The sequence below is a fragment of the Manis javanica genome, chromosome 6 (assembly GCF_040802235.1).
Source record: "Manis javanica isolate MJ-LG chromosome 6, MJ_LKY, whole genome shotgun sequence".
NCBI lineage: Eukaryota > Metazoa > Chordata > Mammalia > Pholidota > Manidae > Manis > Manis javanica.
The window spans coordinates 59035124-59052879 of NC_133161.1; the positions used below are offsets into that span (position 1 = coordinate 59035124).

General features: G+C 33.8%; 1 protein-coding gene across 2 annotated transcripts in view; it reads left to right on the plus strand.

The window, feature by feature from the left end:
• The window catches only part of AGMO (alkylglycerol monooxygenase), a 390540-nt gene that overhangs the window by 182801 nt on the left and 189983 nt on the right, over positions 1-17756 (plus strand). For both annotated transcript variants that reach the window (XM_037019894.2, XM_037019895.2), the window contains 2 exons: positions 2182-2285; positions 15114-15209. In XM_037019894.2, the coding sequence (XP_036875789.2) occupies positions 2182-2285; positions 15114-15209 (200 nt within the window). The remainder of the gene's footprint in view (positions 1-2181; positions 2286-15113; positions 15210-17756) is intronic.

Below are 17756 nucleotides of genomic sequence, written 5' to 3' on the forward strand. Positions count from 1 at the left end.
CTTTATTTCTTTTTGTTTTCTCCAATTCTCAAAATTGACAGAGGTAAAGCAGTATCATCCAGTTACTGTACCCTGTTTATACAGCTGTACTTCATTGAATGAAGGCTTGTGTTACACACAGTTTGTGATAGGAAGTAAATGCTTTTAAAACAACTAAATAGACAGGTCTTTAACCTCCAACTTTGTGGATTCTTTGTTCCACCATTTAGCTTCTGTGGAGATTTTAAGGATGCAGTTCCTCTATATATTATTACCCTGTAATTACACTTCATCTGAATAGCTCATCCCCTTGTGAATTCATAACATGGATGCATTATGATGAATTTTTAAAAATAAATCCTGAATGGATAATATTTTTATTTGTAATGAAGTTTATAATAGGTTCTGAACTGTTCAGTAATGGGTATGTTCTAAAGAGAAAATGATGTGTAGATTACTTCAAGGGCTCAATCTGTATGAAATTGGAAAAGCCTAAGGAGATTCATCACATTTATTTCCTCTTAATAAACTTCCACACAACATCTAAATATATCATGGACCACAGGATTCTTTGTATATTTCTTATTTATAGCTATATAGGCTAGTAAATAAACTACAGACTTAGTTTCTAGGTTATTTCAAGGATTATGCCTGGGAAGTTAGAGGTCATTATGGTGAAGCAGTTCTCAATTTGTGTAAGAAAAATTTCCTTAATTGCTAGGGTAGAAATATAGTGTCATTACTAGACATTACTAAAATGTTAACCAATCAGAATCTAAGTTATATATAAACTGATGGTTTATGAAATACTTGCTCTATTTGAAAATATGTGACTTTAATAGAATGACTTCCCTATCTATCAGAAGTCTATTCATAATCTTCTCACTCTCATAGAATTAAGTCCTTGTATCTCTGAGCTATCTTTTGTTGGCCAAAACTCTTTTTCAATTTGTTTTTGCTAATTCCCTAGACAGATTGTCCAGAGAACTCTCATTTTCTAAATGAATGGGCAAGAAATCCACCAAGATTGAAGATATGTAAATGTGTGTGTGTGTGTGTGTGTGTGTATACATATACCATGGTTTTCATTAAATCGTCTAACAAGTTATTGTGCCATGTGTCAGTTAACTATTAGGAAATGGCAATTGCAAAGGCCAATAACCCAGGTTATAAGCCTAAAAGACTGAATTTCTAATCTATACTGGTAGGGATACAGTGATCAAATCACGTGATTAATTATTTTTCCTGTATCTGTAGCAAAGGATGTAAATATAAGTTAATTTAGCTAAGAACATACTTTTTTTTCAATTGGATAGAATTTAATGTGGCATTTTGATCTGTAATTCTGGTAGGAATGAAAAATATGGACAAAATGAAAAATGTGGGTTCTCTTTTATTACACCTACTTAGGGGGTAATGTCATATTTGTTGTAGAAAAAACAAGCAACTGTACTTTTTGTGTGTATATAAATTGCAAGGCAGTATGAGGGCAATCTGCATAATGTGTAATGAAAGTCAACAACTTATGTTTCCTTTTTTATTATGAAAACAAACCAATTATGTGGAACAATTTTAAAAATGGTATAGTGTTTTAGCAAGGTATGGTAAGAGCCATTAAATGTAAGCAAGTATATTTCTTTAAATAGAAATGAAATCTTAAATCTCAGGACTAAATTTTATTCTGTTTTGAATCTTATACCAATAAACACATTTTGAGGCTTCTTAAAAAGCATCAGGAAAGAATATTATGTGATATTTCATTCTAAAATGCATGCACCAAGTATTTCCTGTTGGTGTATTCTTCTTTAATTAGAAATATGTTATCACATTACTGAAAACTCATCACTATTCATTGACTGTATTGTAACAACATTACCAGTTAGCTTTTATGATCTGTCATACTGTAATGTATTAGTTAAGTGTAAATTTTGGAAGTCATTTCAGTTTGCTGGAGGCATTTAATTATATCATATACACTATACATATTTACTGGCTATGTTTCATCTTTTTGTTTGTAATCTATATTCTCTCTTCTTCCAAAAGTGATGTGAGACAGCTTATTATAATTATAATTATGTTGGCTAGCTTTTACAGAGATGTTCCAGATTTTTCTTCCTCACTGAACAGAGCAGCATACATACTGAAAATGGAAGTTGCTTTGTTCTTAGTCTAATGGCTCATTTCAAATTATGTGTTTTGCAGAGGTTAATATTATGTGGGCTGGACACCAAACACACCACAGTTCTGAAGACTATAACTTGTCCACAGCACTGAGACAGTCTGTCATCCAAATATATACTTCCTGGGTAAGTTGTATGAAATCAAATAAATGTGATAATATAATTCATTTTTAAAAGTTTCAACTGTTTCTGTTTTCTCTGACTAAATTAATAAGGTGTTTTGCCAAAACCCTTCTTTCTCCTCTATAAGGCCAGACACTAAAATGTTTCTTTCTTCTCTGTAAAGCCAGACACACATGAAGCAAGTGGTGTTTTTTAATGGTCATCTTTTACTTGACCAAAGAAACTCACCTTGAGGTACAAGCAAGGTGAGAAAGTGGCTATTTTTTATGTATTATTATCTAATGAGAATGATGTGTGGGCATTATATCTAAATTCAAATATATGCCAATAAAAATTTAATTGGAGACTTTTAAAAGTAGTTTTTAAAAATCAATTCCCATCTCCACGTGCTTAAGTAAAATATAAAATCTCTTGCTTTTTATTTACATATATATATATATATATAAGCATTTAGTATGATACTCATCTGGCTCTAAAATATTTTCATACAAAAATGACAAAACTATTAATACTAGAAATAACCTCTAGCTCTAAGGCTCTGACATTTCACTGGGCAGAGAAGATCCACTTGGTAACAGCCTTCATCTGTGACTGTCCTTAGTGATCCAAATACTGCTGCTAAAATGCACGAAAATCAGAGTTGTCAATATGTAAGTGCCTGCATCAGTAAGCTCTTTATTAACAATAAATTATAATGATCAAACATGTGTATGATTCTTTATAGTTGGCAAGGTACTTCTATTAAATACCATTTATTGAGTACTTCCTGTGTGCCAGACAGTCTTCTAACACCTTTTATGGATTAGCTCACTTGATCTTCGTGACAGTGTTAGAAGACATAGGTACTATTATAACTCACACTTTAAAATAATGGAACTGAGTCCATAGTTCAGTCTCAAAACTAGTAAAGGGAGGAATAGAAATGAATCTTACTCAGCCTGGCTGCAGGGTCTCCAATCCTAACCTCTCACTAAATTCCCCTCTATGTGCCTTAATTTTGTTTTTCAGTTAAGTTACTATGCTAGAGCAAGTATTACTTTTATCAGGAACTGAAGATCAGTGAGGTTAACTATACAGATGGAAGGCAAAGAGCCCCATATTTGAAACCAGATGCCTCATAACTAAAAGGAAAATAAACAGGCATGTGTTCTAACCTGAACAGCAGCATAGGCAAACAAGCCTATAAGCCAGTCATGGCACTAATACATATGCTGAAATGGATATTAAAAGAAATCCATTCCCTGTCCTCCATACTATACACCTGTATTACAGCTTGTATTAATTTTCTAGACCAGCCGTAACAAAGTACCACAAGCTGGGTGACTTAGAACAACAGAAATGTTTTGTCCCACAGTTCTGGAGGCCAGAAGTCTGAAATCAAGTTGTCAGCAGGGCCATGGTCCATCTGAGGAAAGAGCTGTTCTAGTCCTCTCTCCTAGGTTCTGTTAGATGCTTGGCTTTAGGTAGTATAACTCTAGTCTTCACATGGAGGTCTCCCTGTGTCTGTCTCCAAATTTCTCTCTTTTTTAAGTAAGGACACCTGTCATATGAACAGACAAATCTCCAAAGAAGAAATTCAGATGGTCAACAGGGACATGAAAAGATGCTCCACATCACTAATTATCAGTGAAATGCAAATTAAAACCACAGTGAGATATCACCTCACACCAGTTAGGATGGCCAACATCCAAAAGACAAGGAACAACAAATGCTGGTGAGCATGTGGAGAAAAGGGAACCCTCCTACACTTCTGGTGGGAATGTAAACTAGTTCAATCATGTGGAAAGCAGTATGGAGGTTCCTCAAAAAACTAAAAATAGAAATACCATTTTACCCAAGAATTCCACTCCTAGGAATTTACCCGATGAAAGCAAGATCTCAGCTTCAAAAAGACATATGCACCCGTATGTTTATTGCAGCTTTATTTACAATAGCCAAGAAATGGAAACAACTTAAGTGTCCATCAGTAGATGAATGGATAAAGAAGGCATGGAACATATACACAAGGGAATACTCTTCAGCCATAAGAAAGAAACAAATCCTACCATTAGCAACAACATGGATGGAGCTAGAGGGTATTATGCTCAGTGAAATAAGTCAGGCAGAGAAAGACAAATACCAAATGATTTCCCTCATTTGTGGAGTATAACAATGAAGGTGTATAAAACTGGAGTATAAAACTGAAGGAACAAAACAGCAGTAGACTCACAGACTCCAAGAAGCGACTAGCAGTTACCAAAGGGGAGGGGTGTGGAAGGTCAGGTGGGAAGGGAGGGAGAAGGGGATTGAGGGGTATTATAATTAGTTCACATGGTGTGTGTAGGGGATCATGGGGAAGACAGTGTAGCACAGAGAAGACAAGTAGTGTCTGTGACATCTTACTATACTGATGGACAGTGACTGCAAATGGGGTATTGGGGGGGACTCAATATTGTGGGTAAATGTAGGAACCAAATTGTTTTTCTTGTGAAACCTTCATGGGAATGTATATCAATGATACCTTAATTAAAAAAAAAGGACACCAGTCCTATTGGATTAGGAGTCTACTCTACTCCATTTTGATCACATCTTAACTAATTACATCCACAATGACCCTTTTTCCCAAATAAAGTTGCATTCTGAGGTATAAGGGGATAGGATTTCAACACATGAATTTATTTTGGGCAGAAGGGACATGATTTAATCCATACCAAAGCTCTAAGCAATATAGGTGGAAAATAAAGATCATGTGTATATATATATATGTATATATGTGTATATACATATACTACCTATTACAGAGTTGCCTACCTTGACTGGTTTAGGGCTCCAGTGAATGGAGGGAAGAACAGGCCCCTAGTGGAGGGATGGGATATTGCCTATGTTGCCTTAAGAAGTAGCGGCATTAATACAAACTTTTATTATCGTGTATAAAATAGGCTGAGTATATGACTGAGCAAAATAATAACCATAAACATCTATATTCTCTCCTGATTTTAATTTTTCTCTTTGCATATGGATAACTCTTAGCTTTACTAGTTGCACTTTGGGGGAGAAAGCCTCCAAAAAAGGATGTAGCTGTATTTGAAGTTGCTCCAAGGAAATTAGTGCAGTTAGTGAACTGCTTATCTGAAAAATGATAAAAGGAAGATTTTTATCAGAACATTGTAGATTTGAGAGCTAAAAGAATGTTTGGAGGTAATATATTTAGATCATCTATTTTTAAAGTTACAAAGCAAATCTCAGAGGAGTCCGCTACATCATATAGTATTGAACATTACTGGTTGGAACTTGGGTCCAGACATCTGACTCCCAGTTTATGGTAATCTTTCTCTGGGTTTCACTTATGTCATTCTTCATTAAGTCAATTGATTCAAAATTACAGATTACTGAAAATTTAAGTGAAATACAGGTTCATACCTGTTTTTTGCTAGAACCAATTCCATTTACAAACTCCTATAACTTTGCTAAGGACACAGAAAATATGCTCAGTAATAGTGAGCATTGGGAATGCATCACAAGCTACTAATCTTGGGACAGGGAAGAGGGGACCACTGGAGAACTTGCTGTGTGGGAAGTGAAAGGTAGAGAAATTGTATATCAGCCTGGATTCTCATCTAGTGTTTGAAGATAGCCCAGATGGTTTAAGGGTCTGTGATGGTCAATAGTATGTGACATCTTTCTAGACATTAATATCAGAGTTGCCAGTTCTCTTCACTTTCATTTTTTTGGGGGGTCTTTTGTAAGATTCCCTTCATCAACACTGCTATTTAAGGAGTATAATTTGGTAGTTACTAAAGTAACAGTGTATTTTAGAACAAATTGTAAATGGTCATGTCTTTGAATTGAAAATTGATTTGTGAAATGAAAAGCACAACTAAGATTAGAGTGCTTTTCTTTGATATACTATGAAAATTAAGGTGGCAGACCTGTCATTTAAAGTAGCTAAGGCAAATTTCTAAACCTACTTGCCCATTTTTTTAGCCAGTTTTATGCTAAGATTTAATATTATTCCTCCCAAAGAGCTGTGATTGATGGAGTGTCATTCTAAGTGGGCTTTATAAAGTGTATACTGAAATATCCGGTTTTGCATGCTACTTTAATCTTTTATTACACATCTTAATACAATGATTTAAACATGATTATCTCTCCACTTTGTGAATAATAAAATCTGTTTAAACCCATGGATATTACATAATAGAAAAAGTGTCAGGATTACCATTTTGTTTTCTTCCAAATTTATAGATAAAATACCTGAATGCTACAGTTTTATATTCAAAAGCCTTAGAAGTGCTCAAAAAATAAAATAATGGCATATGACAAAAGACATATTGAAAGAGCTCCAGTAGCCAAAATCCTTAACAATTTGAACAAAATGTGAGGAGTTATAATAATACCAAGTATGAAATAAACATCTTTGAAATCAATCCATACTGGTATAGATAAATGATTGAATAAATAAATACATGGGAGACAAACTCACTTAAAGAATTACAAAAGAAAAATCCAAATAATATATATAGATACTGCTCCCCTCCATGATATAGTGCTTAATGCCCTACTTACCCCTACCATTTGGGTGCAGACTGTACTTAGTAACTCCTTTGTAAAGAAAAGAGTATGGAAAAGGGACAAAAGGTGGGGTGGGAAGAAAGGGTAAATTTAGAGTAGAGAAACTGAGGAACACAATCTCAGATCAAAGTTAACATCCTCATATATCTTGTTACTAGCATGTACCCTCTGATAAGATGTGATAAGAATGTCCTGATGATAACATGTACCCTCTGAAAGAAAAGCTAAGATGAGAGTGGTCTTGTATCCCTGTGGTCTTCGTCATCATAACCCATAGCACCAGTCAGTCTAACCATGAGAAAAGATGTGTCAAATCCGAATTGAACAACATTCTGTGAAATACCTAACCAGTACCTCTCAAAAGTGTAAAGGTCATGAAAACAAAGAACATCTGAGAGACTATCACAGATCATACATGGGAAGCTAGAAGGTTTTAAGACTAAATGTAATGTTGCATTCTGTTTGGGTTTCTAAAACAGAAAAAGAACATCAGGGGGAGAAAGAACAAGTTAAATTTAAATAAGGTATGGAGTTTAGTTAATAGTTAATACTAATGCACCAGTGTTAGCCTTTTAGTTGTACCAATGCAGCATAGTAATATGTTAATAAGAGAAAGACCGGGTAGAGGGTATGTGGCAATTCTCTGTGCTGTCTTTGCAACTCATTTACAAATTAAAATTATTATAAAATAAATAGTTTATTAAAAGATACAACTACATGTACATACCTGTATTTTCATACCCATGGCCACTATAGATGGTATACTTATTCTAGAAAAATACTTAGAAGTAGCCATTATCAATAGACATTGATTTTTGGAGTCACGTAAAGAATGGTTCAGCCAATGCTATTTAGAGTTAGTTGTTCTGAACTAGCTCTTTATTTTTCCATTCTTAATCCCTTAATCCATCATCACTGTCAACATTTCTATAACACCAGCACTGAACAAGCTAAATTCCACTATAACTTTGAGAAAAGAATCTCATATACTCCTTATCACACACACAGTCAAAAACTGGTCCCGCCTCTCCAATCTTATCTCCGCATTCTCCCATTGTCACCCTATCTTCAATTTAACAATTAACCTTCAATTCTCTAAGTCTACCATGTTACAATGCTTTGATATGTCGTTGCACATGCAGTTATTTCTGCCTAGAACATTATTTCCCCTTTACCTCTGACTGTTACAGCCTTCAAGATTCAATTCATTCCTCCTCTTACAGATGGCTTCCTAACTTTGCCCAGGTTGCTTTTTTTTTTGGTCCCATAAAACCCTTGCATATCTCTATTATAGTACTAACTATTTGCATCATTGACTTTCATGATAGCCTGTAAACTTTAAAATAAGTAATCTAGGTCTGATTTTCTTTGCTATATACCTAGTATATATAAAGTATCTGATGCAGTCAGTGCTTAACAAATGTACATTTCAAGAATGAATGAAATTGTATAAGTTTTATAGTTGTTAAAATAAATGTGTCAAAGGAAATATTTTTCTAAGTGAACTAGATTAAATTTGTCATTCATTTAAGTATTTTTGATTTAATAGATCCTCCAAAAGTTAGAGCACAGGACGAGTAACTTATTTACCTTTTAGGATAAAATATATTTTAATATTTCTTTCAAAATGTGAACCTATAGTTAAGATATCTACATTCAAGGAGCTAAGTGTTTCTCTTAAAAGCATACTAAATTTACTTTAAATGACTGGGTTGAATAATTTTGTTTTAGCACTATAGTATCTTCCAGTTATTGAAATTGTTTTATATTCTGGTTGGCATTATAATCAATATTATAAGACTAGTAAAATATGTTTTTAGTAGTAATCTATATTAGTAATCTAAAAGGAGGTAAATTTTAACCACCATCGAAGAAAGGAAATATAGATATAATATCAATTGATGAAAACCTTATTACTGCATATTAGGGTATGTTTAAATATATGATGATCTTATTATTTTTAGCATAATTTAAAAATATGTATTAATTAAATTTAGGAAACAGTAGAAAGCAATTCATTAGGAATAAAAAAGTCTGTATCCTAGCTTTATTAACTAGCTTTGCCCCTCTGAACCAATCAATTAATGTTTGAATCTCAGTGATTTTGTTCATGAAATAAGGCAATTAATATTTGCTCTGCTTTCTTATTTTGTTATTTTGAAGATCATCTTAAGTAATGAGTGTAGAAATTCTTTGAACAATATCAAATATGACTCACATGTATAATATTGCTTTTATTTAACACAGAAGACTGAAGAAGAACCTGTAGTGAAATCTCAAGTCTTTTTATTACATCATACTCCCTGTCAAACTGCTTAAGTAGATATTTTATTTGAAAATGTGGGGGTTGGAGTTATATAGTTATATAAAGACAAATGTGAAGAAATATACAAGAAACTAACAACTTTGATGTAATGCAGTCAAGTGTGCTGGGAAAAAATTCTCGTAATTTTTATGTCACATAAGGAAAGCATGCTGTGAACCCCTCCATGAAGTAAAGAAACCAAACTTCTCTCAGGACATTGCCTCAGAACTCCAAGGCATCCCTTCAGTACTCTCTCCTACCATCCAAAGATGGCAGAGAAGACAAGTTTATGCCCATGTATTAAATAATGAAGCCCTTGCCAGTTTGTGACTTGACCAGTTTCAGAGCCTTGATTCTGGCAGGAATCAGGAAGATGACTTACCAAGTCATTTTGAAATTTGGTAAAAGTAAAATTATTCTCTGATTTTTCAGTGTTTTTCATTACAGAATGATAGTCATTTTTAGTCCTTAAAATGGAGGATAAATAAGGAGTATCATAGTGAAGAACTCGACATAAAACAGCATTATTTTATTGTCACTTTAAAAACACCTACGACTAGGTATACACTTTACATGTTAATGTTCTTATTTTCCGAAGTGCATCCACTCATTTTTTTTCCCATTACACTCTTGACTGGTGTAGCCAGTCATGGTGGTAGAGGTTGGGAATGTACACCAAAGTAAGGTAATGAATTTGTTCTTAAGGTGATTGCTCTCCTTGGAGGGATTCAAGCCAGTCCACAGCCACTGAAACACAAGTTGAGGTTTTAGAGAAGGGTGTCTGCTCTGAGAATCATGGTAGGTCAGGGGAACTGTCACAGAGGAAATGATGCTTGAGCCCAGCCTGCAAGAAGATTCAAATTTTTCCATGGACTAGGTTGTGTATTCTGCATAATAGAATATCATGTAGAAGGGGAATGATTATGAAAACACAATGGTATGAAAAAGCATGATAAATTTTAAAATGACAGGAGAAACGTATGGTATGTATATTAGTTTCTTGTGGCTGCCATAACAAAGTACCAAAAACTGGCTTAGAACAACAGAAATTTATTGTCTCACAGTTCTGGGGGCTAGAAATCTGAGATTAAGGTGGTGATGGGGTTGGTCTCTGAGAGCTGTGAGAATCAGTTCCATGCTTCTCCCTTAGCTTCTCATGGTTTGCTGGCAATTTTGGTCCTTAGCTTGTGGACACATCACCCTGAGCTCTGCCTTCATCTTTGCATGGAGTTCTTCCTGTGTGCATGCCTGTGTCTGGGTCCAAATTTCCCTTTAATAAGGAAACCAGTCATATTGGATTAGAATCCATCCTAATTACCCCATTTTAACTTAACTCTGTAAATACACTATCTCTAAATAAGGTCACACTTTGAGGTACTAGGGGGCTAGGACCTCTCATATCTTTTTGAATATCAGTTCAACCCATAAGAGTGTAAGTATGGCTATAGAATATAGGATGTATAAGAAGGTGGACTGGGAAACAGGGAGAATTGGTAAGTGCATAGAAATGGAAACAGAAAGATGGGCCTATATTACCTAAAGACTTTTCTAAATAGAAACTAAATAGGGCTTTCTAATTAAAAATGTAAACACTTACTCCAAACATAATTTAACTAGGTGTGTTTTAAGGATAGACATCAGTACTCTATTTGTAATCAGAGGATTTGGTTTTGTGTTATTACTAATCATAGTCTTTAGAAATGTGGATCAGTATACTTGATTATTCAATCTTAGTTTCTCAATTCAAATGAAAATTTCTTTAATATTGCAAAAATGAGGATTACAGAAGTACAGAAATTAGTAATTTTAAGCTACTCTATGAAAATAAAGTAGACATGAATCTTGCAGCTCAAGAGGTTTTTTTCATTTCCTTAAAGTAATTATATACTTAACTTTAAACATCCTGTTCAACAGCTAACTGGTGGACAGCTTTCCTCCCCCAGGTTTTTCTCCCTGTTCACCAAGCCCCTTGGCTTTATTTCCTATTTTATCCAGCCTAATAACATGCTTAATTTCCATGACTTTAGAAAGTACAGTCTACCTCCTATTGTTAACATTTGCCCTGAAATCCTCAAGCCGTGCTTGGATCCATTCACCCACCAACTTCGCTCCACACCCAGGTTGCTGAGCACTGTGGGTGCCCTCTGGCACCAGCTGGGCAGTGTGGTGCTCTGCCCTGTGCGGCTTCCAAACACAGCTGAGCTGTCAGTGCTGCTCACTGGCCTATGAACGTGAGCCACCTCCCTAGCTGGGAGAAGCCTTTCCAGAATCCCACAGTCTTCTGAGGATCCCTTTTCTTCTGCTACCCCCTTTCTGTCAGGTGTGTATTTAAAAGAGAGAAATGTGACTTTTTCCCATTTTCCTTCTCTCTCATTTCTGTTCAGATATTTCATTAAGATTGGTAAATTCACAAGTGCACATGCTTTGTTACATATAATTTTATAGAAAGTGTTCCCCTTTCTTCAGAATTTCTAACCCTTAACGTTGGTGACCTTGCTCCTGTCTCAGTTCCTCTCCTGGACTTTGTCCAATCAGCTACTTTTGACATTTGTCCCTCTTCCTCTCGACTGACTTCTGAATATGCCATAAATATATTCATGTCTCTCACATAAATTAATAAACCAATAAAATCATCCTCATACATATATTCAATTTGAGGAATCCCTCCAGGTCCCCTTTTCTTGCTCTCAGGGAAAGAGAAAAATAAGTTATCCTTACCTGCATTTCATCACCTTTGAGTGATTCTTAAGCTTTTTGAGGTCTGGATTCCAGGCCTGCTGCTCCACTGATCTATACCTGCAAACCCAGTGTCATTTTTTCAGTTCACTTGATATTTGCACAGCATACTTGCTTACTCAGCCACTTTCCTGGGATATACCTCAAGAACTCTAGCACAGCATTCCCTAAATTGAACTTGATAAGCCTGTTCTTTTTCTTTTTCACCATCCTGGTGACCATCACCTGATTTATAAGCCAGAAATCTGGGTATCTTCTGATATTCCTCTGTCCTCATCTCCTGTGCTTAACTAGTCACCAAATCCTGTGATCTCTTGTGTGCTGCCTCTCCCATCCTGATCATGGCTACTATTATGGTTAAATGTGCATTATTAAAATGACGTTTCAAATCTATCTTTATTTTCTTACAAGCTTAAAAAGTAAAACCTTAATTCTCCCTCAAGGCCTCAGATAAATCCAGGCTCCTTAGAATGGCATTAAAAGGTTCCCCTCCCTGGTTTGCCCAATGTCTAAATTTTCTTCTGTTTTTGTTTGGCTGTGCCAAGTCACAGATTCATCAGAGCCTCCTTGAAGAAAGCAATAGATTGTTTTTCAGAAAATTGCATGTTTCTCCATGCACACAAACTAACACTTTTTTGTAGTGATGTCAAGGGGGTTCAAAGACTCACTGAGCTCTATCCCTGAATCCCATGGTCCAAATCAATTTCTTGCCATACTCTCCAGTGCCTTCAGCAAGACCAGAATACTTATAGTTCCCCCTCAACACCCGGCCACATCCTGCTTCATGATGTCTCCTCAGACAGCCCTTGCCTGCCCATTTCCTTGATGATAGACTGAAACCCACTCAGCTGTCCGTTAGACTAAGGTCACCTTTAATCCTAGCCTCATTCTCTTCTCACACATAGAGGTCTGGGTTCTTTTTCTCCTTTATGACTCTATTACATATGACTTCTAACAAAAGATAATAAAGGGTAGATGGTGTGATTTAAGGCTAAAGGGTATTGGAATCGAGGACATGGGCTTGAATGCATGGTAGAAATGGATCTATTTAGTAAACAGTATAATATGCCCTGACCCAAGTTCTGAGAGTTTAAGTTTGAGGAAGGAGAAATTTCTTCCACCAAATTAGTAATATTTGAGGCTTTATGATGGAAGTGGCGTTTAAATTCATTTTAGAAACTATAGAGGACGAGGGAATATGAAGACTGGAGGCAGAGAAGATGACTGAGAATTTTCAGACCGGGCCAGCATTTACAAAGCTGCTTTCAATTTTAGAAATTATAACCTTGATTGTATCATTAAATCTTTTAAAGTACAGTATTAATCACAAGACATTAACTTTCATGTGATTCATGTGACTGACTCTCTGACCTATATCTTTACTTCTTCTATTACTACTAGTTGTTTATTTCTATTAGAAATGTCATTTTTTTTGGAATTCATGCTGAGATTATTTTTTTTTATTGTTGGTTCATTATATTAACTGATTTTTAAGATTTCAGACATTGTTTCATCAAATGTGTTTTTAGGAAATGTAATCCAAGAAAGTATTTTATGGACTAACAAGACTGTGGTTTACATTTGCATGATAAAGATTCTAAATTCTGTGGCCAAGAAATTTCACTTGGTTTATTTACCACTTCACAACTTGTTTGCCGCTAGAAATCCCTTTGCCATAATAGCTGTTATTATATCAAAGGATTATTTCTCCACACTTTGAGAATTATAATGAGTTATAATTAACTACAAATATTCATCTGGTATATATGCACTCTCTTTCCAAATAGAACTATTTATTAAGCTTCGAAGATAAGTTGTTTTACGTTTCTATTTACATCTCAAAGATTCCAAAATGCTTCTTAACTTAAAATATTTAAATCATAGGTTATATATGTGTTTCAAATACTTTTACTCTTGTACTGTAAAAAAACAATTTTGATATATTTCAAAAAAATTTAATCACAGTACCACAGATCTTTTGGGACCAGAAACATGGCTAGATTTTGAATGGTTTTCTCCTTTATGATTCATTTGAGGCAACTGTCTAAAGAAATTTAGAAACTTTGTGAATTATCTCAGAGAGATTCTATAGTACAGCCAAGGCTCGAAAGTGGATATGTTGAATAAGAGCCTGATATTTTGTTGCTCACTAATCTGATCCATTGGTTAATAGTACATTTATAAATAATGAAACTGATCCTGCTTGTGATGACAATTGAGATTTTTCTTGACTTAAGGTTTGAAATAAAAACTAGAAGAGATTATGTAAATGGCCAGTTTCAAATGCATAATGATTACTAAACATCACTGAAATAATATTTGGCCTAATTGAGAAAAAATATTTAAAATAATTTTAAAATCAAGTTGTAATATTCAGAAGGAGTGTTTCTAAAGTACTTAGTCTTTTGGAAATATTAACATATTAACTTTAAAAATCCTGAAATTATAAATTGGAAGTTGTATTATTTTTATTCCTGGTTGGTTGTTTAGTTTTTCATTTAATAAGATGTTTTCTTACAGCATGAAACCACTCTTAGGGATCAAAATCATTAGGAGAATACAGCAGATTGTGCTTATTAGTTGATTCTAACCAGTTCTGTGGTTTAGGCGTAAGTTGTTTTTCCAAGGCACAGGCATTTCCATCCATTAAGAAAAATGGAGCTTTAAAATTTGTTTCCATTATTGCACCATATCAGAGCTTCTTCCTTACTATGAAAAACTGAGACGATTTTATGCTCTCAATCAAACATATAAAAACAAATTTAAAAGAGGAAATTTATTCTAACCTTTTCTTACTTTTCTTACAATTTCATTTTATTACTAAGAATACCAAGTAACAATAGAGTTTGGAAACTGTCAAGGTGTAAAAGCACATTCTCCTACATTTCTTTCACTTAAAGAAAGTATTTATTTATTTGTGTGTATATAAAAAACCTCTATTTTCAGGAAACACATGTAACCTTTCAAAGAGTAAGGAAATAATATAGCACATGTGCTATTTTAACTGGACAATATTAAGTGCAAAATAGAAGTCTAGTAGACTTAGCTCAAACATGTCTGTAACTATCACCATGTGGAAATGTTGCAAAGTCAAACGTGCAATAAAATGCACAGAATAAGGTATATTTGCTAAAAAATAAGGTCTATTTGCTGGAATATATACTTATAATGTACCATTGGTAATAGTATATTATGTTAAGAAATCATAACTGCAAATTTTTAAAAATTTACTCTTTCAGATATTCTACTCTCCTCTGGCCCTCTTCATACCACCTTCAGTATATGCTGTTCATCTTCAGTTCAATCTCCTCTACCAATTTTGGATCCACACAGAGGTAAATATTTTCTTTTCTCTTTTTTTTAAGTTCTATACCCAAATAGCCTGAAGCAATGTCCTGGAAATCTACTAGCAGCTGATTTATTGTGTAAGAAAAATCTTTGTCTGCCTTCTCTAAGGAGAAACATCTGTTCATTTTTATTCCTTTTTATTGAATATATATTGCAAAGTTTATAAGAAGCAATGAGGCCAGTTGGTCTCAATTAAATAAAACAATTTTTTGAACTATTAAGTACCAAAACATTTTAATACTATATTCAATACAATACCTTCCTGTGTTATAGTTTATTAAACATTGTTTACCAAAATATATTGACATTAATTTCAATTTAGAGTTATAAATTTATATATTTTATATGTTCAGAAATTTTATATTTATATATTTAACAAATATTTATAATACCTTATTTAAAATTATACCTATAATTTATTATATAATAATAAACAATATATATAATATTTATACATTTTATTTATATATAAACATATATATATATATAAGATTCCTGCCATGTATATATACATACCAGTCAGTGGGAATGCCTTGGAAACTCCTTGAAGAAAGTTTAATGCTTGAAGAAATTATCAAAATATTTTTTGGTTGAAAAATCTTGTTTTAATTTTAGAGTTTGGGTTTTATTTAAAGAGTGTTCAATATACTGTTAGGCCTTTTTCCCCCCAAAAGAGTCAACAAATATAATTTCTTGAGTCTTCTGTGGTATCTCAAATTGTCAGACTTTAATGTCTGCAGATAGATCATTAAGGAACTGATTGCTTTATGAACTATTGTACTGATCTGGTTGTTAAATACTAAAAATCACAGACCCAGAAAAATTCTTACTTATATTCATGAGGACCCTTTCAAGCATTTGGTACTTATTGAAAACCTTTTGAAGTTCTATAGGAAGCAGATTGACAGGTGTTACAACTGCTTGCACAATACCACAAATCACAGCTCCATTAGAAGCCAAACCTTGACACAATAAAGTGCATTACTTCATTAATCTGCAGAATTTCATGCTACTGATTTACTGGGGATAGAAAGACTGTTACCATGACTTTGGACATATGTGGCATTATTTGAAGATCTGTCATGAAACAGTACTGCATTTTATGGTAGTTGACATACATCAAATAATCATTACTACAACCATCTGAAAGAGTTGTTGAGGCCAATTCTGACTCTTGAGGTCAAAGACCAAATTTGTTTAAATCAATGAAGAGAAGTTTTCTGATGATTTACATGGAGGGGTTAAAGGAGAATTACATTTTTATAGCAGCTCTGCTCCAGGTCATACCATCTATTGAGTCAGTATTAGTTTGGATACAGAACAATGGTGTGTAAGTAACTTCTGCCTTTCCTGAGTCCCTCTGAGAGGTCCACAAGCCAAGGCTTGAGCTCTCTCTGAGGAAATAATGGGGAAATGAAGGAAAGCCAGTGGTGAGATATTTCTTTTAAGCTCAGAACCTCCAGGTGGTTTCATCTCTGACTCAAAAGCAGTGCGCATTAGAACCTCCCACTGTGTTCTATTTCTAGTTTTGTAAGTACTGTACTATGCATACATATTACAGTTAAGCTGAACGTGAAGAAGGAGTACACTTTCTGAAATTAAGGTTTGTATCTTGGAATTTTAAAATACATCATTAGCTGTGCATACATTTCTGAGAATTTTTACAGCTGTGTATTTAGTAACATTCATTAATGGGCAAATATAGAAATAATTCTTTGGTATTGAAGATTTGAACCATATGATTCAATGATTTTTATAGTGCTAGATTGAAGCCTCAAATGGAACATAATGCAGTTGTTCAATCCCTTTATATATGCTAATGATCAATCTCTTTATGTGCTAATATGGACAGATCTCCAAATAAAGGTACATAAAGGATATAGTGTATGCTGATACTTACATTTTAAAAAGGAAACACAACTGTATGTTTTGTATGTTCACATACATACAAAATGTTTCTAGTACACCTGAGTCCACAACTGTTTTCCAAGGGAGGGGTGTTTAGGATAGCTAAGAGATAAGAATTAGAAGGGAATATTAACTTGAATTTTACCCATTCTAATGTGGATAAAGAGCTATCTCTTTGTGGTAATATTTCCCTAGTAACTAATGATGCTGAGCAGCTTTCCATATATTTATTGGACATTGATATATTTGTTTTAATGAACTGTCTTTGCAAGCTCTTATCTATTTTTTATTGAGTTATTTGCTAATTGATTTGTCAGAATTCTTTGAAGATTCTGGTTATAAATCAATGTCAAGTGTATATTTTAAAAATATATTCCCCGGGTTTGTAATGTGCCCTGTCATTTCTTTCTGTTGACTTTTGATAAAAATAAATATTGAATTTTGAAGTTTAATTTGTCCTTTTTTTCTTTTATGGTTAGTTTTATTTTGCTTTTTTTGTTTTATTTTTTTCTTAAGGAATCATTGACTATCAAACTTTCAAAGAAATTATTCTAGGATTTCTTTTGGAACTTTTTGAGTTTTAATTTTACCTTTGGGTCTGTGACATGCTTGAAGTTTTGTATGTA